The sequence below is a fragment of the Sturnira hondurensis genome, unplaced genomic scaffold, assembly GCF_014824575.4.
Source record: "Sturnira hondurensis isolate 20B ecotype Veracruz unplaced genomic scaffold, ASM1482457v3 Scaffold0024822, whole genome shotgun sequence".
Taxonomy (NCBI): domain Eukaryota; kingdom Metazoa; phylum Chordata; class Mammalia; order Chiroptera; family Phyllostomidae; genus Sturnira; species Sturnira hondurensis.
Window position 1 is genome coordinate 7695059 of NW_028097453.1, and position 25636 is coordinate 7720694.

Sequence of the window (25636 nt, forward strand, 5' to 3'; positions counted from 1 at the left end):
CATTATCCCCTTTCACCTCCCCTCTGGTTACTGTCTGTTCTTTATTCAATGTCTCTGGTTATACTTTGCTTGCTTGTTTGTTTTGTTGATTAGGTTCCACTCATAGGTGAGATCATATGGTATTTGTCTTACACTGTCAAATNATCCTACCCTGCTTTGGTTTTGTTCATGTGTCCTTTATAGATGTTCCTGAAAACCCTCCTCTTTCCCCCCCCATTATCCCCTTTCACCTCCCCTCTGGTTACTGTCTGTTCTTTATTCAATGTCTCTGGTTATACTTTGCTTGCTTGTTTGTTTTGTTGATTAGGTTCCACTCATAGGTGAGATCATATGGTATTTGTCTTACACTGTCAAATTGTTAACTATTATATATTTTTGATAAACATCTAGGTGATAAAGCATGTTCTTTCATAGGTTTATTTTGGAATGACAAATGTTCAAAGTAGAATAACTATGTCATACTTCTAGTTCTTGAAAATACATTCCAATTTGCTTAGGGTTTAGGATCATGTAACTTACACTACTTAGAGCGGGTATTACATTCCATTTAAATATCTTTTTCAAGGCCTGAGTCCCTGCTTGCAGAAAGGGGAGTGGAGGCGCACTTGCTGACGTTAAGCGGCACGCGAGGATATAGGGCGTCACAGGGGAATTGCAGTAATGCTCCCCTCTTTTATTTCTCTCTGGGATAAAGTGCCTCACAGTTGCTGTTATCTCGGTGTGTTTCCTAAAATAAAGAGAAAGTTTTATTATAAGAAAGTAAAAGTGGATATAATTTACATTAAACTTATGCAGATATATTGGGATGTCTTTTCCAAAGAGAGAACAAAATAGTTGCTGTGTCTGGTTATAGGATTATGAACAACACCCTTTATATGTTGCTTTAAAACTAACTCAATATATGGTTTTGTCTCAGGTTACATTTATGTTTACCAAGTGACAACATGTGAAGTTTGGAACCGAGTTGGGTTTGGAAGGACTCTTCTGTGCGTTGATTTACTTAGAGTTTTCCAGAGTATTGGCACCATGGGAGCAGCGCTGTTGCTGAGACCGAGGGAGCTGGCTCTAGAGTGTCATTATTTTCTCGCCCTGAGCTAAAATTATTATGAGTGGGCCTCGGTATACCAGTTGTTGCCACCTACACACCTAGCCTTGCCTTTGCTAGGATAACTTTGTCCTTCAGAGGTTATTTCCAGCATTATCTCCTCTTCAGATTATTTGTGGAACCTAGTTCTGAGTGTTTTCTGTAGCCAGAGCACACTCTGCCTTCTTCATATTGGCAGGCAGCTAGTTGTTTTACCGTGTATTCTTCATACTCTAAGATTATTGGAAGAAAGGATTGTTTTTGTTTCTAAACATTCAGTATCTACGTAGCTTCTAGCACTCACTGGAGCTTCAGTTAAGGGCTTTGCAGACAACATTCCCTGCAAGGCTCATCTGAATACGTCTGTTTGGTAGGTGTCTCATTATGGAATGGACACAGCAGGTTAGCAGAGCTTGATGCCATTATACATTCAAATGATCATTACATGTTGAAGAAAAGTGTGTCATATTCCTTTCATGATCTAGACTTCTTAAATGGTAGGTAGGTAATGAGACGATACAAAAATCCTGGCTTCAAGGTACTGCCATCCTACAGGGGTTACCAGACATGACTATGTATTTCTGTTGCATCTGACCTCAGAGTTCCTCAACTCATATTCACTTGAACACTCCACAAGCACAGCCACACTTTGTAGCTCATCTTCATTCCAAACTCCCCATCCTTATGACTCTGAACTCTAAACTTATGTTCCCTGACCACAAGGTCAAATGCCCCATCTCTTCATTCTTTCAGAATATTCGCTTCACCTTACAACTCTCTCCATTTCCTTCACTTTTCTGTACCTTCCAGGCCTGTGGCTCTTCATTCATCTCCCTACTGAGCATTGGCCTCTGAGTCAGCTATTTGAATTGTTCCCAGAGTTGCTTTAGAATCTCTTGCTGCTTCAACAATTCTCACCCTTAGTCAATTTTATTATTCTCTAGCATGCTGTGAGCTCTGTTTTAGGACATCATAAAACCATATTGAGAAGGGAGATTCTAAGCTCATTCTTTCCACTCTCTGGCAAGTCTGTAATGTTAACACTCTCCTCCTTCACTCACTTGCCTCCTCCCCGATTCTTCCTCTTCCCTGAAAAATGCATTTCTCAAAACCATTGATTTCCATAATATAAAAATTCAGATACAAAAGTTTGTTTGGTGTTATTTCTATTTTGTAGAATTCAGACAGGCGTATGAACTGGAGAGCAACTAAAAGTAAATATATAACAATCTTTACCAATATGCCTTTAAGTGTTAACATTTAAAAATTATTTTTCTTTTTTTCTATATACTCTTCTCCTTTCCAAAATTTCTAAAAGAAGCATGTAATTCTTTTCAAATCATTAGACATAGATGTTACTAAGAAAAGAAACAGTAAAAGATAATATGAATAAAAAGATGAAAGCGAGAAAAAGAAGTCACCTGTCTCTTCTTTTATTGTATTTTTTTCCATTACCATTTAGTCCCTTTACATCCCTACCTGGACCCACAATCACCCCACTGTTGTCAATGTCCATGAGTCCTTTTTGCTCAGCCCCTCCACCCCCTAACCTCTGCCCCCACCCCTTAGCCATCATCCTGCTCTTCATCTATGAGTCTGTCTCTATTTTGCTTGTTAGTTGTTTGTTCATTAGACTCCACATGTGAGTGAAACAATGTGGTATTTGTCTTTCTCTGACTGGCTTATTTCATTTAGCATAGTGTCCTCCAGGTCCATCCATGCTGTTGCAAAGGGTAAAATTTTCTTCTTCTTTTTTTTGTTACGACCAAGTAGTATCCCATTGTGTAAATATCCCATAGTTATTTTATCCACTCTCCTACTGATGGACACTTGGGCTACTTCCATATCTTGGAAATTGTAAATAATGCCGCAGGAAACATAGGGGTGCATATGTCCTTTCAAATTAGTGTTTTGGGTTCCTTTGGATATATTCCCAGAAGCGGGGTCCTGGGTCAAAAGGCAGATCCATTTTTAATTTTTGGAGGTGTCTCCATACTGCTTTCCACAGTGGTCCCCTATCTCTTAATGTTTGCTCTTGAGCTCCGAGCTAGACTGAGCCAACAGCCTCGGCGTACCCCGGGGCTGTGATCAGTGGTTGTGACCAAAAACTGAGGAGTACAGAATGCATCGCCAGGACCAAAAGCAAAAAACACAAGCTAAGTTTTGGAAGTGGGTGGAGAGACCATGTATCATCCCTGGGTGATGAGACTGAATCCAAACCATATTGTTTTCATGTCTCTTTTAAAAGAATATTGGTGCCTTGGCTGATTTAGGGGACAGGGAGGAGAATTTGTTAGATATTTGGGTGTCTGTTAACCTCATAGGTCAAAAGTATAGTAGTAGGTGATTTTTCTGAGCCTTGATGGATAGCAGCAAGAAAACAACATTAGACTCTTTATTCTCTTTCTTCCTAGAAGAAGAAAAACTTCATCCTCTAGGATGAAGACTTCGTGCAGGAGCAAAAATAGATCATAAAATGCGAAGTTGTTGCAGGTGCACAGTGTTGCTTGTAGCTCCCTAGATCTATTGAGGACTTAGCAGTCCAGAAAAAGTGCTTCCCAGAGCTCAATAGGCCAAGGTCAGTCTCAGTGAATAGATTCTGTTGAGTGAAGGGTGTAAATTGCAGCCTGCACTGGAGCAAACCGGGTGTTACCGTAGCGGTGCCAAGTCGGCCCACACTCAGCGTGCAGAGGGGGAGGCGCGTGAGTGATGCTCCCTCTTGTCAGAGGGGCTCTGCCAATTAAGCATGCTAGCTTGCAGTTTTATAATGATGGGTCTTGAGGTAGGAAAAAATTATAATCTTACTGCCTTTATTATATAATAGTCTCATGCTCTGCATCTGTGACTTCTACCCTATTTGCATTTGAATATGTTTTTGCAAGCATGGTGCCAAATGGGGTTTTCTGGCAATATTTGAAACGTGGGGCACACGTACTCAGTGTCTCTCTTGGCAAGAGTTAAAAAGATGTGAGGAGAAATCTCCGAGCTTATTCACTAAAGGTCTTTCCCATTTCGATTGTGTCTATTTCTGTCACCTCTCCTGCCTATTGTTTTATTCCCTTTGTCTGTTAGGGACAGTGACAAGTATTAGCCAGAAGGGGTTGGAGGAAGGCATGAATTTGGAGGCATTTGGGTAGGGATGGGGAAGTATAAAATAATGGATGGCTCGCTTTTCAGGATAGGTAGGACCTATATAAAAAGTCATACTTACCACTTCCCTTTTAGGATTTTAGTCACTCATCACACGGCATCTGTTTATACCGGCGCACATACTCAAGTGTCAGCCGTGCCCGTCAGGAGTGAGTCAGTATCCCAAGAAACAAATTTGTGTCAGGATTTGAATCCAAATTCCATCTCCTTCCCCCAGCACCACCGCCCACCCGTCTTCTCCCCTCGCTTTCTCAGGGGTCACTTCCCTGGAGGGAAAGCAGGTACAAAGGGGGCTCATTTACCCAGTAACTGCGTGGGCGCAAACAGAGTGGACGGGGCAGAGTAGAGGTTTGGGGTCAAACAGGTGCAGATTTCGAGTGTCTGGACCAACTAGCCAAATTGCTGTGTGATCTTAGGCAAATTACTTTATCCTTCTGGGCCACTCGTTTCCTCATCTGGAAAACTGAGGTAACAGCTCGTGTTTTACAGGATTTTGTGAGGCTTGAAGGAGATAATGCCTGGAACAGAGTGGGCGCTCAGGGAGTTAGGGCAGCAGCACTGGTGGTGGGTGTCTAGATAGTGATGCTGGCCATTCGGTTCCCGATTAGTGGTGAGGAAAATTCCAGTGTAATAAAGCATGTTGAACTGTAAGGTCACGTGCAGGCAGTCCAGAGAGTGTTACCTGTGAATGTGTCTAAGTTGGCACCGTGCGTGATTGATGAACTCTCAGAGCCAGAGCACCCCATATTGAAGAAGGTGGGCCACAGCGCTCCTTCTCCTTCAGGCCCTTTTGTGTCTGCAACGGTTGAGTGTGGATATAAATTAAAAACGGGAAAGGTAGCTCTTTGAACATTAGAAAGATTTCTCTCATTTGAACCAGACTCTAGCGACTCATGTCGAGTGAGCTTTAAGAATACGGGGATTAAGTGAGGTGGTGGGTTTGGCTCAGTGCCCAGTACTGGACCCCAACAGACAGCAGACTTCAGCAGCCTTCCTGTCCTACATGTCTGCTACTGTTTGAGAAGGCCATGCTAGGCCTAATCCCTTACATATTTCACCTTTTATCAAGGGCGTTTATTAGAAAAGCAATATAAATTAAATCAAAACATGCTTCCTCATTTTATAAGAATTACACCATCCTAAACACCCTGCTTCTTCACGTCTCCGGGTTCTCTGCTAGTCTGTATCAGTAGGCATTCTTACGATAGAGCGAATTAGCCCTGGTTCCTTCTTACTGACATTATTTTAAGTCATCTTTGGGTGTTCCAAGTAGTTAGACAAAGCTTTCATGCGTGAGGAGGAAAGTGAAGCTGAAGAAATGGTTTCCCCTTAGTACCCCTTAGTACCCCTACCTGAGGGTTCGGGTTTGGGGGGAAAAGACTTGAGGAGAGGGGAAGGTACAAAGGAGGCTGGAAGGAGGGATGCTGAGGCATAGCTGGGGCTTACGCAGGTGGGAGGAGCAAAACGAAAGCCCAGAGCATGCCCTTCATTCCCCTATTTTGGGACATTTGTCACATTTTCCTATGTGTCCATACCCACCCTTCAAGGCCTAGATTCAGTGTTCTCTGTTGTCTATAGATTTCTGAGACCAGACTCTCCCCCACCAATCAGGACAAAATACCCTGTCGTCTCATTTATGTTCTGCAGTCTGTTGTAAATCTATCACTCTAACCATTATTCCTTTGAACCCCGTCTTCCTCCCCCAGCAGCCTCTGAGCACCGTGATGGCCACACGTGTTCCTTGTTTACTTTCGTGTTACTACCCTTGCCAGACAAGCAGCTGCACACTCAACGGTTATGAAACGGAACGGGAAACCGTAAACGTAGCACTCAGGGGGCCCAGGTGTTTGCTCTAAGTGCCGTTGTAGCAGATTGTTTTCCCGCCTTCTGAATTTTTCATTATAATAAGAAAACCATATGAAAAGAAGCTGGAAAGATGCATCTGGGAGATGGCCTTTGGCCCCAGGCAGAGAGAAGTGAGGTGGGGGGGGATGGTGAGTGAGCAACTGGGACCAGACTATGTGGTGACCCAATAACCTCGGCGTGTGCGAGTGTCCGGGAGAGGGCCCCGAACAGATAACCAGCCCTTTGGAAGTGTGGACACTCATATGGCAAGAAATAGCTCTACATTAATGGTCTTAATAGGTAAGACTAAGAAGGAAAAAGTAATGAGGCCTAGACAGACAACAGCTCCTTAGAAGTAGTTTGAGGGAGTCCGGTACAGAGATACGACTATCTCATACTGTTCGAAGACTTGTCGATCGATTCGCTTTGTGATGGTGAAGTTGCACAATTACCATCTTGCCATTGCTCGTGAATAATATAGTCAGTCCTTGGTCGTGATCCATTGCTCTTCTCAGTCTACAAGTTGCACAGGCAAAACAAGGCAATCACACCAAATAGGCAGTTTGCGAAGGACTGTCTGAGGCTGCCTCAGAGGTGCTATCTCCTTGCAGGCCCTGTTGCGGTGTCGCCCTTTGCTGAGGTAGAAAGACTGAAGTTTCTACCCCTCCCCCACAATGTTAGGAGACACCGGACTAGTGGGACCAGCAAGCTGCTCAACTTTCAGAAAGGAGCTATCTCAGTGGCCATTTTTGAGCAAAGCAAAATTGATTGCCTTGGATATTCCTGACAAGTGACATTTCTACCACACTTGGAAAATTGTTGGACGAAATTATCAGAGCACAATTTGACAGCGTCAGAGTATCAGAGTGTAGCAGATGGCTCTGAGGGGAGCAATTGTTTTCTGAATATTCTCAACCCACTCCTGGAAAACTAGGAAAAGCTAGTAATAGGATATCTAGAATGTTGATGTGTTGCTTGAGCCTAATGTTTTCACAGCTACTCATCAACAAGCCATGAAAATGTGGGTAGTATTCCATGCAGAAATTAAGTGGGTGGACAGCTGATGGGCGGGATGTCCTTGGAAGACTTTTTGTTGTTCAAATTGAGCAGAAGAGTGTCTTGGTGATGGTTAATGAGTGTACTTTTATTTAATTGGTGTTAGTATTAACAAATTGATGAGGTAGAGAGAAAAGAATGAGAAGCTCATTGCGGGAAAGTATGGTTCATTTATACAGGAAAAGCAACTTTTGGGGTAGAAAAGCATCTTGGGGGGAAGATCACAGATGCACATCAGTGCAGGAGAGCCGTGCATGCTCTGGTGAACCGCACACTAGCTGAGCATGGGTCGTTTGTGGACTCGTGTTAAACAAAAAAAAAAGAAATCTAGAAACCCTCAAATCTCAGAAACTAGGACAAAAGATATACAAGTTTTTTTCCAGGCTTGGGTAATACGAGAGAATTTACTAACACATATTTCTGCTTTGTGGGTGTGATTTTTGCACGTGGGCGTGTGTTGGGGGGGCAAGCTTGGCGTCTGTCTCGACTCCACTGCAGTTCCCTTTGCACTCGGGTTGATCAGATGCCACAAACTGCAACCCCTAGACATGTGCCCTGTGTTTCTTCACTACGAGCCCCTTCCCTGCGGGAGCATCAGATTCCTTACCAACCTTTTGGAGCAGCCGAACGAGCCCTACTCTCTGGCAATAAGAGGGAACTTGAGCTGTTAATAGAGTTAGAGTGATTTTTTAAAAACCTCCTGAGACTACATACAGTAAGCCCATTAACTCGGTGCCCATCGAAAGTGACCTCTCCACTCTTTCAGATACTGATTCATCTGGGCAGGCAGCGAGCTCAGAGTGGATGTGGGTCAGGCAGAGAAGGGGAGGCGTCTCATGGGGCCCATATGCATGGCCCTGCTGTGATCTGCCCCTGGTCTAGAGTGTGGAATCTTCAAAGCAAGGACCACTGAGGGAGATCATATCTGGAAAGTTCCCTGGATCCTTGGAAAGTATTAAAATGGATTTTTATGCTGAAGCATCTAGTAGAATAGAATTACATAATTACTGCAAGGAACTGTAGAAATACATGCACCTTTTTTTTTTTTTACAAATATTTGAGGACACTGAAGCCCATAAGAGGTAAAAGTGACTTATAAGCCCTTTAATAGCTTATAATCACAAATTAAAGAATTGTGTGCTGAACCCAATAAGTTATTCAAGACTGTCTTCAAGCAGAAGTGAACTGCCTTTTTAAAAATGTTTTTTAAAGATTTCATTTGTTTATTTTTAAAGGGCAAGGAAGGGAGGGAGAAAGAAAGGGAGAGAAACATCGACATGGGAAAGAAACATCAATCTGGCCTCTCGTTCACCCCCAACCGGGGACCTGGCCCGCAATCCAGGGGTGTGCCTGACCAGAAATCAGACAGACAACCCCTCGGTTTGTGTGACAACACCGAACCCACTGAACCACACCAGTCAGGGCAAAAGTGAAACTCTGTGTGTACCTGACCTCTTACTAGGATAATAGCCTTCGAGACCTATAAGGGGCCTGGCAGGTGTCACAAATGAGTCCATGAGTTGGGACTACAAAGACAGGACGTGAGAGCGACGGGACTGAGGCCAACTGGAGAACATGCAGGTTATCCCCATACAGGAGGCAGGCCCCCAGTGTTGCTAGACACATTCATTTTCCAAGGGAAGTTAGAAATGGGTCAACTTTGTGTTAACTAAATAAAACATGTTGGGTGGGCTGAATGTAGCCTGGGGAATAACCCTGCTCTGATGGCTACCTAAGTCTGCAGGCGGGGCATGAAGGGATTCATCCAACACGTGACCAGAAGCAGCTAAGTTTTTATTCCCACAAATTTTTCAAGATATTGTTCCGGCTGATAGTTTCAACATCCAAGTAGTGCATTCATCTCGTAACTGTTACACTCTCAAGGAAAGTTTTTAATGAGAGGTGGGAAGGGAAAGAGGCCGGGGGCCTGGAAGGAACTACAAACTGGCGATCTGCTTTTGAATAATCAAGAATTGGCAGGTGGTGTGTGTAGACCCATGTGTCCTTTCTGGTCCTTTCATGTCCATCTGGAACTTCACAAAGTGAAGATTTGTGCCAAGATCCAGACCTGAGGCAGAGAAGAAAGAACATCAGAAATCTCTGAACAAATCCAGGCTCTCCTTGCCATCCTGTGAATGTCTTCTGGCTTTTATAAACAGAAGCCCTCTGAATCTCTGTCTTCAGGATTATTTTTGGAACAACCAGCTGGGAGCATCCCAAATTTAAGGAATACGCTGAATGCTGAAAGCATGTCATTGTAGGATTATCGCAACATCTCTGTTTCTGCCTTCCCCACCCAGCCAGTCTGTTGTCAAAACAGCAGCCAGCCCTTTTAAAACAGTGCATCATTGAGTTTATCTCTCTTTTTGACTCATAAGACTCCAGTGGCTAAATGTCACTCAAATGTCCCAAAAGTCTATGTAATGTGATCCCCCTCAGCCTCCCCACGACTCCCCTGACCTCACCTCCTACTAGTCACGCCACACTCAGTCTGCGCAGCCACCCTGGCCTCCTTGCTGTTTCAAATGCTCTGGCACGTTCCCTCCTGGGAGCCTTTGCACTTGATTTTCTCTGCTTAGAAGACTCTTTTTCCTTCAGTGCCCCGTGGCTACCTCTGGTGCTTCACAACGGAACCCCCTGCTCCCCCATTACCCCCCATCCTCATTCCCTTCTTTAATTCCCAGTTGCTAGCGATACATTTTTCTTATTAGTCTCTCCTGACTCTACATTCCGTGAATGCAGGCATTTTGGTTCACTGCTACATTCGAGTTGCTTAAAACTGTGTCTAAATACATAGGCGCTCGACAAATATTTGTTAATACATTTTGAGATTTTTCCCCCTTTTGTGCTAAGGATGGCAGTCTTCAATGTGTTGAGTGGATACACACCTCTTGCTACTCGGTTTTGGTGTTTTTAATATTTCCGTTAATGGGCTTGGTCTGTTTTCCAAGTCTGCTATGTCAGTTCTGCTTTCTAAACGTATCAAAGTTTTTCGCTTCTCTCCATCTCTGCTGTCTTCTCACTTGGTGGAGACCATCACAGTTTCTCACCTTCTCCACCCACTCCTGTTCCCTCCACATGGTGTCATTCAGCAGCCAGAAGATCTCTCTAAAATCTAAACCTGCTCCTCCACCACTCATTCCCTCATTGAAAATCCTCCATTGCCCTTCACATAAAATTCACTATCCTTACCCCATCCCGCCGCACCAAAGTCTGGTCGCAGCCAGGTTCCCTCTGCTCTCTAACAAGCCCATTTCCTTCCTGACCCAGGTTGTTTGCTGTTCCCAGGATGAAACACATGCTTNTGTTGAGTGGATACACGCGTCTTGCTACTTGGTTTTGGTGTTTTTAATATTTCCGTTAATGGGCTTGGTCTGTTTTCCAAGTCTGCTATGTCAGTTCTACTTTCTAAACGTATCAAAGTTTTTCGCTTCTCTCCATCTCCGCTGTCTTCTCGCTTGGTGGAGACCATCACAGTTTCTCACCTTCTCCACCCACTCCTGTTCCCTCCACATGGTGTCGTTCAGCAGCCAGAAGATCTCTCTAAAATCTAAACCTGCTCCTCCACCACTCATTCCCTCATTGAAAATCCTCCATTGCCCTTCACATAAAATTCACTATCCTTACCCCATCCCGCCGCACCAAAGTCTGGTCGCAGCCAGGTTCCCTCTGCTCTCTAACAAGCCCATTTCCTTCCTGACCCAGGTTGTTTGCTGTTCCCAGGATGAAACACATGCTTCTGTTCCCACTTTTCATCTGGTCGACATTCTCTTTATCTCAGTTTTTTTAAAGATTTTATTTATTTATCTTTAGAGAGGAAGGGAAAGAGAAAGGGAGGGAAATATCAATGTATGGTTGCCTCTCCTGTGTCCCCTGCTGGGAACTGGCCTGCAACCCAGGCATGTGCCCTGACTGGGAATCGAACTGCGATCCTTTGGTTCATAGGCCCATGCTCAATCCACTGAGCTACACCAGCCAGGGCTTTTCATCTGTTTTAATGTTCCTTTTCTAAGTTTCTCTGAGTCTCTCTACAGTTCAACTTACTCTTCATTTCCCTTCGTAGCATTTGCCATATGGCAGTTCAGTACTTATGGAATTGCTTGTTGGATGGCCACCCCTCGGTGTACTCACTGAGGAGAGGAGCACCTCCTGTGGGGTTGGTCTTTACCTCCAGCACTGAACCCTATCCCTGACACATAGTAGGAGTTCAGTGAATACTTGCAGAGAAATAAATGAAAACAGAAATAGAGGTCTTGCTACCCTAGGGACTGGGGATCTTGTAGAGAGGTTTTCTCATTAACGCTGTTTCTCTCCACAGAGACTATTTTGCAGAGGATGATGGGGAGGTGGTGCCCAGAAGAAGTCCTGCAGCAGGTAAGGAAGCTGTGCGCCTTGTCTTATTAAATTCTCGGTTTCCTGCTGCTCATAGATGCCTTGAATCATGGACTCTCTAAATTCATCATGGCGACGTCCTCAGACTTTTTGTGAATTTCCAAATGTACCACCGCAGCGTGTAATTCCTCATCTTCCCAGCACAGTGCAGTGATTCATAACTGGAATACTTGTATGGATGCTTCATATTCTTAATGGTTCTGTAATTGCAAGGTTAAAGTCACTTGCGAAATGATCAAAATAGATTCTGCCACTAACACGAAATCTCGACTGTAATAGATCATTAAACTGGGTATAATAACAGTGTCAGTGTAAGAATTGAGATTAAGTGGGAGGAGCTCTTGGTCCAGAGCTCGTGAAGCAGTAAGCATCCAGGAAATGTAATTATTAATGTGGTCACAATAATATCACACCATTACTGCCCTAACATCAGCCAGGGATCCACCTAGTTACAAAACCAATGTGAAGATAGCGCTTTTGTGGGGACAGCTTTTCACAACACTTAGTCATGTAAGGGTTGTACTTTGCTAAGTGACTTGCATTTTTCATACCAGCCTTGAAGCACAGATGGCTCGCATGCACAAGGTGGAAAAAGTTTATAATCTGAAGGTGTTAAGGACTTCAGAGTGGCCTCAAATGAACACTTTTAGTTGTGCATGTTATGTCTACAAATTCCAAGGACCCACCATCCTCATTTTAGCACTAAGATCCTCCATTTTGAGGTAAAAATTAAAGGACTGGGGCAAAAATGGAATGGAAAAAATTCCTAATACAAGCAAGATTTTACTGGGTGGTTTCACTTGTGATTTTACTTACTCCACATGAGAGCTCTGAGAGGTGAGTATCATTGTGCCCATTTTTACAGAGGCAATGAAGTGCAGCAACATTGAGAGAGTTGACTAAATTCCCGCAATTAGCATATAGTCAGGATTCATACCCAAGCCTCAAAAGCTTGTCTTTTTCCATCATATCCCACTGACTGAACTGTAGTATATTGTTGTTCTGGTTTATCAAATTTTCTTCTACTTAATAGCCTATTTAATGTCACCTAAATATGGGAGAAATAATTTTCTCATTTCTTTTCATTGAAACAGTTGCATTTACTTAGAAATACTCAGAATATCAACAAAAGAGGTGCAACATATATTATTAATTTGCAATCACAGAATGGTATACAGTCAACAGAATAACAGTTATTTTGTACAAGCTGAATCAAAGACAATAAAAGATGGAATATATACCACCTTTATCTGTAATTTGTGCTGTGCACCAATAAAACCTGCTTTAAATTTCTGTGCTAATTTAAATCTATTCTCTGCCAGGCAAGGTCAGTGGACAGTGAATCCTCCTCTTCCTTCTTCTTGTATCTTTTTTTAAGGCAGAAAATGCTCTTTTCTGAGCATTTCAGAAAATCCTGAGAGGTCAGTTGAAGTATTTTTTTCTTGTGCTCTTTTTGGCAAGTTTGCAGAAAGGAAGAGAAAGAGAGAGGGAGGGAGGGAGGGAGGGAAGGAGAGAGGGACACCTTCTCCCATCCCATTGTCTGCCTTTTTGGGCTGTTGACAGTTTCCTTGCTGAGCAGAGCGTTTTGGTTTGATGTGGTCCCACTTGTTTATTTTTGCTTTTGATGCCTTTGCTTTTGGTGCCCATGCATATATGGTCAGTTAATTCTTGACAGAGAAGACAAGAATATACAAGGAAGGGAGGGAGGGAGGAGAGAAGGAAAGCAAAAAGAAAAGGAAAAGACAGGACAGAAAACGAGCACGTGAGGACATCTCGCAGCCAGCTCCTCGGGATCTCCTTCGCCCGGGTGCCTGGGTCTCCTTCACTTTTCCTCCGTGGAACTCACCGAGCCCGTTCCGCTCTCACTTGCCCTCCACAGATGCTCCCCACGAAGCTCATATTCTGATGCTGTCGTTCTTCCTGACCTAAAAACAAAAATTCAATAATAAAGGTTCGTTGTTTACTTCTGTCAGCCAAGAAAAGATGTATTTTTCTGTCTTCTGCCCACAGTCCCACACTCACCTCATTCTGAGGCCCTCTCTGTACCGCACTTACAGTGAGCCCCGATTTCTTCTTCTCTCACATTGTTACTATTCAAAGGCAGGCACCAGGTTAGTGGCAGCTTCGCCTTCACTGGCCTCTCCCTGAGCAATGCCTCCTCTGATTAACGGGGTGATGGCAGCTCTGCCCCTTTGCCTGTTTTGCCCTGACTCTTCGATGTGTTACAATCCCCTTTGATGCTAAAATAACACAGTAGTAGCAGAATGTTGGGAAGGCTGGCGGGGGAGAGAAGCTAGTTCTGCCGCTTTTCAGAAATGTAATCCTGGTCAAACCATCTTTCTGAACCTTTAATTACTTGTTAGTGAAATGGATTACATCAGTCTATTTCACTGGTTGCAGTACTTTTATTTATTTTTAATTTTACTGATTTATTCATTTATTTTATTCTTTCATAGAAACAATGAGAAAATTTTAAAAGCCAGAAGGTGCTTCTTTGAAAAGATTAATAAAATTGATAAAACCTAGTAGGGCTTATAAAGATAAAAAAAGGGTATAACAGCCAGTATTAGGGATGAAAAATGGGATACCACTACAGATCTCAGACATTAAAAAGGATATTAAGGGAGTATTATCAACAACTTTATGGTAATAAATTTAAAACTTAGATGGAATGAACAAATTTCTTTAAAAATACAATTTACCTTAAATGACACAAGAAGAAATGGAACATATGAAGACTCCATGTGTATGAATTCAATTTCTTTGAATAGGTGTTATTAGATTGAGTTCGTATTTCTTTGAGTAGGCATTCAAATGTGAAATATGAATTCATAATTTAAAACCTTCCCACGGAGAAACTCCAGGCCCAAATGGTTTCATGGTATCAGATATATAAGGAATAAATAACACCAATCTGACACAAAAGTCTTACAGAAAATGAAGAACTAAACAAAATCCATCTTATTTGATGATGCTAAAATCAAAAGCTATGTATCAAAACCAAAGCTATTATAAGAAAACAACAGACCAATATTTCTTATGAACACAATAGCAAAAAAATCCGATAAATTATTGGTAAATCTGTTCCAGCAATATTACACAAAGAATAATATATCAGATCAAGTGGGCTTTATCTGAATAATGCCAAGTTAGCTCAGCATTAAAAAAAAAATCAGTCAAGATAACTTCTTCACATTAACAGAAAAAAAAGGAGAAAAATCATATGGTGTTTCAATAGAATCAGGAAAATTTTTGACCAAACTCAACATTAATCCACAAAAGATTAGTATGAATCAAAAAAGATGGTATACTTGAAAGTGTCTGGTAAACTGAAGGATGCTGTACAAATGGAAAGTGTTTTTTATTGTCCTCGCCTGCTGTGACACCCTGAGACATCTGTGCTATAAATATAGGCCCCTTTCTCATGAGGGCTTCTTGGGACCTGGACCACACACTTTTTAAAAAAATTTTCTGAGTCAGAAGAAATGCCTTTATTAAAGTTAACAAAGATACAGAAAATAGTAGAAATAATTATTAATAATGTCTGCATGCCTGGGTATATACATACTTGCCTAAGAAGCAGTACCTTTACAAATGAAATAATTCGTGGAAACTATTTTGTAACCTGTAAGGCCAGTTAAATAAGTTGGTTGTTATTTCTAAATGATAACCTGAAAGATTCTCTATAGAGAGATTTGTAGAAAACCTTTTGCTAATAGCTTGACTTAAGAAAAAGAGAAAATATTTCAGTTATCTTTTGTCATGTGACAAACTTAGTGGCTTAAAACAGAGGTGAGCAAACGATAGCCCATGGGGCCAATTGCCAATTTTTGTAGACAACGTTTTACAGTGACGTAGTCGTGCTCATTCATTCACATATTACCTGTGCCCACTTCGAGTGAGCGATAAAAGCAGAACTTGTAGTTGTGACAGAGATGGTGTGGCCCATGAGCCTAAAATACAAGAAAACATTTGTCCACCTGGGGCTTAAAACAATGATTTGTAATTTCTCCCAGTCCTTTGTGTTGGCAGACTGGGCTTTTTGTCTGCTCGTCTCACTCGAGTGAGACTGTTAAGTTTCACTCAAACTTAACTGCAATCTTCTGACAGCTTGCCTGGGGCCAGGGGTCCACGATGGTTTTTTTACTCAAGTGTCTGGTAGTTGGTGAGGGGCTGTTGGCTGAGCATGTTCATTCCTGCTGAACTTGACCTTCTCTCCACCAGGAGGGTGGACTGGACTACTTCTCAGCAGGGGGGCTTTGGGTTTCTAAGAAGGTAAGAACAGAAATGCAAGGCTTCTCAAGGCTTTGTCTCTGGAACTCACACAGTGGCATTTTCGTCATATTGTATTGTGCAAAGCAAGTTATGAGGCCAGTCCAGATTCAAGAGGTGGAGAAACAAACACTTCTTGATAGAGAAGCAGGAACATCAAGTTACAAAGAGGCCTGGGCGTAACTGGTGGGTTTCACGGGTGGAAACCATTATTAACATGATCTGTCCCGGGCTACTGTGTGTGGACTGTTTCTGTGTGGCCAAGAATTGGTTTGTATTTTGCAAAAATCAAATTCTGCTGCATGATGCGGGTTAGAACGATCCTAATGCCACCATTATGTAATATCTGTTCCCTCTCACTGGCAGCTTTTCTTAGTGACACTAAGGACCGAGGCCCTCCAGTGCAGTCACAGACCTGGAGAAGTGGAGAGAAGGTCCCCTCTGGGCAGACACATTACCTGACAGCATTTGAAAAAGGCCCTCAGGTGCAGACTCAGGCTCTTCGAGACTTTGAGAAGGTAAGTCCCCTGAGTGGGTAATTGCTATCCTAATGAGAGGAAATACCATGGGGGCAGCAGTGATGTCTTAATAAAATATGATCCGAGGCTTGCTCTGGCTTGCGGGCATTCTTACCATAATGGTGTCTCTTTTATGAGCGTGTGTCCCAATGAGCATCTGCACTATTAGCTACATGCTATGCACTGCGGTTTGTGGGCAACTGCCTGTACCAGTGATTCTGCTTCCTAGCCGTTTTTAGTCCTGGTTTGCTTCTCTGATCAATTCAGGAAGTTTAAATGGCATCTGGGAACCTAGGCCAGTGGGCTGGCAGCGTGTTCTCTGTAGCTGGCATGGACGACTCCACGTATCTGGATGCTGTTTGTGGTGTGAGGTGGCTCAGCCACAGCCATTTGCTTTGCAGTGAGAATCTGCTGTCAAGGCTCGAAATTCCTGATTCAGCTCTCGAAGTGCTTTGCATCTTGATATGTTTATCCTTAGATTTGGCGGAGGCAAATTACTGACAATGTAATACAGGTCCCCAGATCCCTGTACTCTGGATTGCTCCCAGGAAGACTGTGCCGTATAGAACTCAGCTACTGACACGTAGATAGATAGCCTGCAAAGAGCACCCAGGCTTTCTTACACCCCTGTGTGCTAAAAATAGAAGTAGCTCTTTGGTGCCCCCTGGGGGTTACCCAGGCATCAGGCCACACAGGAGTACTGTGTATATATATTTTGAGATATGTGGGTTTCTTTTATTCTTCAATTGACAGCTTTTGACATAAATAATAAAGTTCTGTTTTCAAAGCAGGGTCAATAAAGCAGTGTTGACATGGGCTCACCCCATCTCCCCTCAGTTTGTAAATAGAAATGTTTCACTAGGACCTAAAGTGCATCCTGCCAGATATTCCTGGGGACAAAGAAGATGCTCCATATCATGTGTGTCTGAGAATTAAACAGCCTAGTCTTGTCTTTGTTTTGTTTTCACGCAGAGTTGTCATGGATACTGGTGGGGTTTTTTTTAAGACACAGAGAGTTTGCAGGAATATTAAGAGGTTTTTGAAGAAGCAACCTCTGAACAGCTGCGGTGCTGGGGGTGGGGGTGGGGCTGGTAACACCCAGCGCCCTGCTCTTTCTTCGCCTTTAGATTCTCCTCCAACACAGAAGGGGTGGGCAGAGCTGCTGCACTCCTCACAGCTGGGTGGGGTGCTCTCTGAAAGCCAGTCTGCCTGCCAGATCCTTTTGGTTGAGAGCTGACCGGAAACATGGAAGTGAGGAATGCCACCTCCACTGACAGAATGGATAGCCAGATGCTGTGGGAAGAGGGAAGATAAAGGGCTGAGTTGGTGACCGTAGAGGTCACCTGTCTCTCAGGTGTGGGGTTTTAAGTCCCTCTCTATTAACATCTAGGTCTAATATCTCTGGTTAGTTTTTCCTTCTCAATGCTGGGAACCACTGACGGAAACTATGCTGGGACAGAGAGAAAGGCCGATAGGAAATACAGGGTCTGGCACAAATAATACCTCTATTTCTATACAAAAGCACAACCATGTAATTCTCTAACAAAAATATCACACTCAATCACACCATATGACATTTTAGGTGAAACGTTGAAATCAAACTATAAATTATGTTACCCATAGTGTTACCCTACCAACCACACTCAAGCAGGCCTTACTTCTCCCAAACCCTGTATTCTAAATCCCCCTCCCTTATGTGTCCCCCAGTAAATAAATAACAACAAGACTATGATACACTTTTTACCAGGGCTCAGAAATTGTGACTATTTCAGGGTTCAGTAGCATTATCATAAATGCTGAGCAGGTTACTGGGTCAGAAAGATTTCTACATGTAAATGGTGTTGAGAAAAACTCCTTCTTGCAGGCTTTCTCACTGATTACAGTACCCACTCCTTCCCACCCCACCCCCGGCATGTCCGGGATAAGTGAGACCAGAGCAGCGCGCACCTAATACTAGCTAACAGGACTGGATCACTTCCTGTGTGTCGGGTACTGTTTGGAGTATGTGCAGTATTGCCTCACTTAATCCTCCCGACAACACTGTGACGAAAGCGTGATTATCACCCCAGTTTATAAATGAGAAATAAAGACACAAAGAGTACCGACAGAACTCACCTAATCTCATAATGTGGACCTGAAAATGCTCATCGTTTTTGTGACCTAAAATAGTGAGTACTCTCTAGGCCAGGAAGCTCAGCTAATGAAAGTTTGGTGGTGACAGAACAGAGAACCATTAGCTCCTCCTACTGAGATGAGAGCAGAGTGCAAGTCTGTCTTGGCCCCGTGAACCGGTGATCTACTTTTATCTCCTCATACTCTCCCTCACACTCCCTTTATTCTGCACTGCTTGCAATTCAGAGCTCTGTGATATTCCCCATTCTTTGTTCTGCCTAATATACCTTTTCCACTATTACCTGGTTAAAGCCTCCTCGTGCCATTTTCTGGTCAGCTTGTTTGTTTTTGCTATTGTTTAGGATGCCTTCCCTGGCTCTCCAGTCTTAAATTTATACCCTGACTCTAAGATCTTCAAGGGTAGAAAACACCTCTTGCTCACCCTTTTCTAGTCTCTAGGATCTAGCCTAATGCCGGTACATGCTACGGGCTCAGTAAATGTACACCAACTAAACTGAACTTACTGAATTCGCATTTCCCCAGCCTCTACTCAGGATTCACTAAATGTATTCACAGTAAGTTGAATGGCTCTAAGGAGGATTTTGGTGTATTCATTGAATGGTTAGGACAGGAAACTGAGAAGCGAAGAAAAGTACATTTGTTTTTGACAATGAGTTTAAAGAAAGACCGCTGTCCACCCAAACTGGAATGGTAAAATTATACAGCCAAGTAAGAGAAAGAAGCAGAGACCTTTGGAAATATTTGACAGGACTTAACTAAGGAGATCATTAATAGTAGCTAATAATAATAAATGATATTTATTGAGAATGTATTATACACTAGACACTTTTCTAGGTACTTGATGTATTTTATTTCAGCTATTTTTCAGTTCCTTTTCCTAACTATGACATAGATATTATTGTATCCATTAGACCAGTGAAGAGACCAAGGCTCAAATCACGTAGCTGAAGCTACACAGGTTTAAAGTGACAGAACAAGACGTGCGGTTTTACACGTAGAGTCACCCGGCAGGTGCTATAGAAAAGCCATGTGGAGGGGTAGGACGCCTGCACTGCCCTCTCCTGTTTACCCGTTTTTAAAAATCCTGTTGTCTTTAACATGAAAATGCCAGCACGACCAGCTGCAGTGTTCACCTAATTACAGTCTGAAGCCAGCTTTCCCCGGTAGCCTGAATCCAGCCACAGTGAGTCAGCCTGGCGGGGCCCCACCCACCCTGGGAAATGTTTCCACTTGACTCTTGAAATCTGTAGGGGGGAAAACAAGTCCTAAAAGGGACTTTTCTGCCTTTCTGAGATCTGAATTCTCATAGTCAGTTTCCTGTTCTGGTTCAGGTGAATCTGGATTGTGTCCCCGATAGCTTTAGATCCAGCAGTTTCAGCGCTACTTGAGTGTTTCTCTCTAGTTACAGCCTTGGAAAATGAATGCTACCAGTGAAGTGCGTGTTTGTTAAAAAACAAACAAACATCATTTATGCTCCCCAAACCACAGTGCCCCAGGCGTACTAATTTTGTTTCCACTGGTGTCTGAGGCATTCACAGAGTTATTAGATGAGACGGGGATAGAGGAAATCCTGGACTTTCAGCAATAGTACAGACAGAATTTTCTTCTTTGAAAACATGACTTTTCGGAGGATTCCGCACCATCATTCCACAGAACTTCAGAAGCGTTTTCATTCCTAAGCAACATTGCCAGATAGGTATCAACGCAATTGTTTTTTTCTTAACTGTAAATGAAATGAATGATTCTGGGTGTTGTAGGAGATGCATACCAGATACCATTCTTAAAGAGTATACAGTCCGATCGGGGCATTGGAAATTCAAGTCATGCATGTAGAATTTAATTTGAATAACAGCTAAGGCAACAGTGAAAGAGATCTCACAAGATTGCAGTATTTGCCAAGTAAATGTATGTCTTTAAAACCTAAATATTAGAAAAATATAAAAAATGTGTATTCATATATATATATATATATGAACCTCTTTTCTTCACTGCATGAAGAAAGCTCTGTCTTCCTTCTGTGGACCTTGAGGAATTTTCATTCCAGTAATAATTTCCATTCCAAAAATAGATTTTTAAAATAGCAACAAAATAATGATACCAATTACTGTTTATTGAGGGCTTGCAGTGTGCCGGGCTCTATGAACGCACTTGACTTGTATTATCTTATTTGGCTCTTATAACAGTTCACTGAGGTTAATACATCCTTTGTCCTGGTTTGTACAGAGAGAGACACCGAAGCTCGAAAAAGACTGGTGATTGCTAGGAAGTGCGAGAGCCGGGATTTTCACAGGCGTCCAGAATTCGGAGCCTGAACTCTTAGCCACACTCTCACTGCGCCTCTCGGCGGACAGCTGATCTCCTCACTCATTTCACTGTTTATCCGCTTGTCCCCTCAGTGTGTGGGTGCATCCTGTACCCCAGACCCAGTTCTAGCTGTTAAATACACAGTGGTCAACTACGAGTGTCTTTTTAAAAATGTGTGTTCAGGGATAAATGTTTATTGCAGTATTTTTGTACTAAATAAACATTAGAAATCTCATTATCCATCAAAATGAGAGTTGATTATCTCAGATATGGTATATATATATAAGCAGAACATCATAGGAGGATGTTCATAACAAATTTAGGATGAAATAACAAAACGATAACAATTTGAATATTACATAAAATACGATCTCATTTTTAAGGGAGAAAAAATAGAACTGTCTGAAGGGTATACACCAAAATATTAATAGTGATTATGTCTGGGTGATGGGATTAGCCATGATTTTCGCCTTCTTTGTAGCTTTCCGTATTATCTAATTTTTTTTATCCTCACCTGAAGACATTTTCATTTGTTTTTTTAGAGAGACAGAGGAAGGGAGGGAGAGAAACAATGATGCAAGAGAAGCATCGATTGGTTGCCTTTGTCTGCACCCAGACCAGGGATCTACGCTGGGGAGCAGGGGGCACAGTGGGGACGGGGGGTTGGGGGTAGGAAAGATCTCAAGCTCCAGTGCCCAGACAGGGGATGAACTCACAACCTACGCGATATGCCCTGACTGGGAATTGAACCTACAAACTTTCAGTTATGGGACAATGCTCTAACCGCTGAGTCACACTGGCTGGGGCTGTATTATCTGAATTTTTAATAACGTATTCATTTTATTTATAACCATTCAACAAATCATTCTAAAGTGCCTACTATGTACAACATAATGTCTTGAGTACAGAAAATACAATAGTGAATAAGCAAACATGGTTTCTGCCTTCATAGACTTTACAGATTAGCCAATTACAACAGGATATAATCATTGTGTAGAAGTACAAGAGTTAGGTACATAATCTATCGCTGGGGCTAATAACTCAGTTTGAAGGGGTGAGAAGATTCAGGGAAAGTTTTTTTCTAGGAAACTACATCTAAGAACCTGAAGGAAGAAAATGAGTATTAGCTGCTGATATGGGCTGGGAGTGGGGCAATGAAGAACATTCCTTGCAGAGGAAACAGCACGAATCAAGATCCAGATGAGAGGAAGCACTGTAGTGAGGTTATTCGTCTTAGATCGTGCTGGCTGGGAATGCAGAGCAGGGTTGAGGCTGCAGGACAGTGAGGGAGGTCATATGCAGGACCTTATAAGTTAGGTAAAAGGTTTTTAATTTTATCAGAGCTCTATGGAGAGCCATTGAAAGCTTTTAAACAGGGAGGTGACCTAATTAGCTTTTTCTTTTAGAAATACCTCTTTGTGGCTTCTGTATGGACTCTGGATGGGAGGAGTCAATTCCTTAGAGTCAAGTCCAAGTCCAGACAGAGGCTGCTGGTGATGGCAGTGTAGGAGTGAGAGAACTGGGCAGTTGAAAGAGAGATTTCAGAAGCAGAAGTGATAAGACTGAGCAATTGATTAGATGTATGACCAGTGAGAAGAAGCTGAAATTCGACCTACCACCAATTCATTTCTCCATTCCCAAGGCAAGCTAGGTGGTTATCTGTTGTAAACTTTCAGAGTTCCTTGTCCTTCTCTGTCTCGGACACTGGCCCACAGTGTCCGCAGCGTTATGGATGAGATACGAGACAAATTAACAGGGACTACCGAGTCCTGTGGAGGAAAAGGGACAGCCCGGCTACTCTCTCAAGGAGAAAGTGGGAAGGACTTGGGGGGCTGCAAGAAGAGAGTGCCTTGGAGTGGCCTGGCCACTCTCTCAAGGGGAGAGCACCCCAACCCTTCCCTTGACAGGCTTTTATTGGGTTCGTTTTACACAAAAATACAGGTAAAGCTCATTAATCATTATCAGGCAGCGAGAATCAAACATACAAAGAACTCTGAGGGCCTATTCTGAGTCAGGGTCTATTAGCCAATGGGCTACAAAACTTTGGGAAACAGACTCATTTCCTGCTCAGACCCTTATTATTTAATTGAGAACACTCTTAGCAAAGCAGGTTTCACAGGATTTTACGTATTCTCTCTCAGGCCTGATCACCTGGGGAACAAGCCCTTTGCAGCACAGGGCTGCACTGCCCTCTGTCATTGTTTCAGGCTTAAGTCAGGCAGGGGAAGTAAGGCAGCCAAGAGACTAGGAGACTTCTCGCAGACAGAATGAGGACTCAGGCTATGTCAAAGCTGAGGGGCGAGGGTCCATCACCCCCTTTTGCTGTAGCCCCTCAAGTCCTTCCCTGAGGCCTCCGCGTGATCGTGCCTGTCTTAGGTCAGTCCTTTCTTGAGGAATCTTACCCATCATTGGCTAACCAACCAAGCATTGGGGGCCAGCTATGGTTGAAGTCAAAGGAGCAGAAGCTGGCACTCTTGCCAGGGAGATAAGCTTTGTCTCCTTGGTGGCTTATGGTCCAAAGGTCGCTCACTCGGCCTTAGCCATGGGGGGATACAGGTTCTGAAACCAGGCAGGGTGGTTCCCAACACTTCTCCCTCAATAACATGATTTGTTTGTTCAAAATCTTCTTTTCTGCTAGACCTGAGCTCCATGACAGCAGAGGTTTATCCTGTTCACTACTGAATATAGTGGTAGGCGTAGTGCCTAGTTATAGAAGGCGTGCTTTTTACTTTTTTATTGTGTTTTGGATGAATGAATGGTCTCAAGCTTTCTCCCTTGAGTAATTACTAGGTGATACCATCCACTGAAAAAGGGAACATCTGGGGTAAACACATGTAGTTTTTAAATAATCATTAAAACAACAGCCACAGAGACCAAAAGGCAGTAAAGCGATTTTCATTTTTGGAGCAGAATTAAGGAGATTCTTGTGTTCTTAAGAAACTCTAAATCTAATTGGCATGACGGTCAAGCAGATAATCCCAATAATAAGAGTAGAAATGACTCTGGAGGGGCCTCGGCCAGTTGCTGAAGATCAGAGAGGATTTCCCTAGTAGGCGTTATCTAATTCAATGCCTCAAGGGCAAGGTGGGGATAGTTCAGTCAAAGCTGTGGGGGTGGTGAAGGGCAATGACTTTTCAGGCTGACACTGATACCCATAACCAACCCTGGAAGCAACAGAAAGCAGAGGGAACTCAGAAATAGGAGGCTTTTTGTCAAGGCTGGAGCACTAGAGTGTTGACTGAGTTTCAAGTTGGCAGTGTCTCCCCCTACCCGCCCCCCACCCCCACCCCTGTTCCTGCTCAAAGCCTTATTGTTGCAGCCACGGTTGTTCACAGAATACTGTGAACTCTTAGAGCTCATGCCTAGAGCAAACTCAGTTTCCTAACTGTGCTTTTAAAGTTGCCTTCTGTCCTAGAGAAGTGTAGAGAAAGGTTTATTGAAAGACCTGGAAAAACAGGTGAGGTCATAAATATATGTTCCCCCTGCATACCAGAAGCTCAGCAAATAATCTTCCTGGGTTGAGCCATTTGTGAACAAACAACACCAGGTTCTGCTGGTGCCGATGGAGCCAAACTGATGGAGACTCTGGGTTAGAGCCCGAGGGTCCCTGAGAGCTGCCAGCAGCCCAACAGCCATTCCTGCCGTGGAGAGCATTTAACTGTCTCTGATGGCACTGGTCCTGGTGGGCTGTGTATTTTTGGTAGTCAGGGAAGTTGTTACTTATTTTGTTTTGGTTTTATATAGTTCATGGTGCTCTAATGTGATGATGACGACAGCACCTTGTTATTCTAGGATTGGGGGTGGTGTGGGTGTGTATCTGCACAGGGGTGGGGGCGGGGGGAGGCAGCAGGAACATCATCTGAGCCCCTGTCCTTTGTCCACGTGATGATGCTGCCAGAGACAGGGTTATTTATTGACCTGATGTAATAGTGCTGTTGTTAGCGCTCTTGTCATCAGGCCAGTTATTTCAAGAAAAGGCTGTGGGTATCAGTTTGCTTCTGAATTTTAGGGGAGGAAATGGAATGAAATGATTAGTACTGTAGCATTTAAGACTCTGGAACTTCAGGAATTACGTTGAAATTTTAGAAGCAGGGTTTCAGAAGAAAGATTTATTATGTAACTCAAAAGAAAAAAAGGTCTTTGTAGAATCCACAGTCTGCTTTTGGAAGCAGGCATCCACAGCTGACTTCGGGAACACAGGGCAGAAACCCTGGGTGGAAGTGAAAGTAGAAGTGATGAGTAGAAGAGTAGAATGCGATGAGTAGAAGACCAAGTTCATTGACTTTGGTTGCCGCTTTCCTTGTTAGAATGCTGTGCCAAAGTTGTGCATATTCTTCAGGACAGCCTGATGAGTATGTTTTTCCTGTTTAAAACAGACTAGATCATATGTTTTCTTTCTGTTTTATCCGAGTATTGTAACAAAACCTTAACTTGATAAAACATAATAACCCATGCGTTTTCGATACTGAGGGCCATTTAAAGGATACCTCATCGAGCCTTTATGTTAGGGTTCCCCAATTTGAGCAGGACCAATATATAGAACATTTTGAAATGATCAGTTCTAAAACCCTTGCTTTTTACTAAGTTGAATTGAATTTAACTTTAACTGAAACTTTATCGTTAAAAAATTATTTGTAAAAGGCAAAGGACTGGGCAGGCTACTTCTCTCAGCTTGGGTTTCTTTCTTCTTCTTAAAATAAGAGCTATGCTAAAATATAATTTACGTACCATAAAGTGTACAAGTCTGTGGTTTTAGTACATTCATTGAGTTGTGTGACAATTGCCACTATCTAGTTCCAGAACACTTTTTCCACCCCAGGGAAACCTTGTACCCCTCAGCCGTCACTCCCTGTTCCTCCTCTCTCCAGCTCCTGACATTCAC

The 25636-nt window shown here is 43.0% G+C and overlaps 1 protein-coding gene across 8 annotated transcripts in view; it reads left to right on the forward strand.

Moving 5' to 3' along the window:
• The window catches only part of PDE4DIP (phosphodiesterase 4D interacting protein), a 203720-nt gene that overhangs the window by 34534 nt on the left and 143550 nt on the right, over positions 1–25636 (forward strand). For all 8 annotated transcript variants that reach the window (XM_037038745.1, XM_037038765.1, XM_037038746.1 and 5 more), the window contains exons 2-3: positions 11454–11509; positions 16166–16317. In XM_037038745.1, the coding sequence (XP_036894640.1) occupies positions 11454–11509; positions 16166–16317 (208 nt within the window). The remainder of the gene's footprint in view (positions 1–11453; positions 11510–16165; positions 16318–25636) is intronic.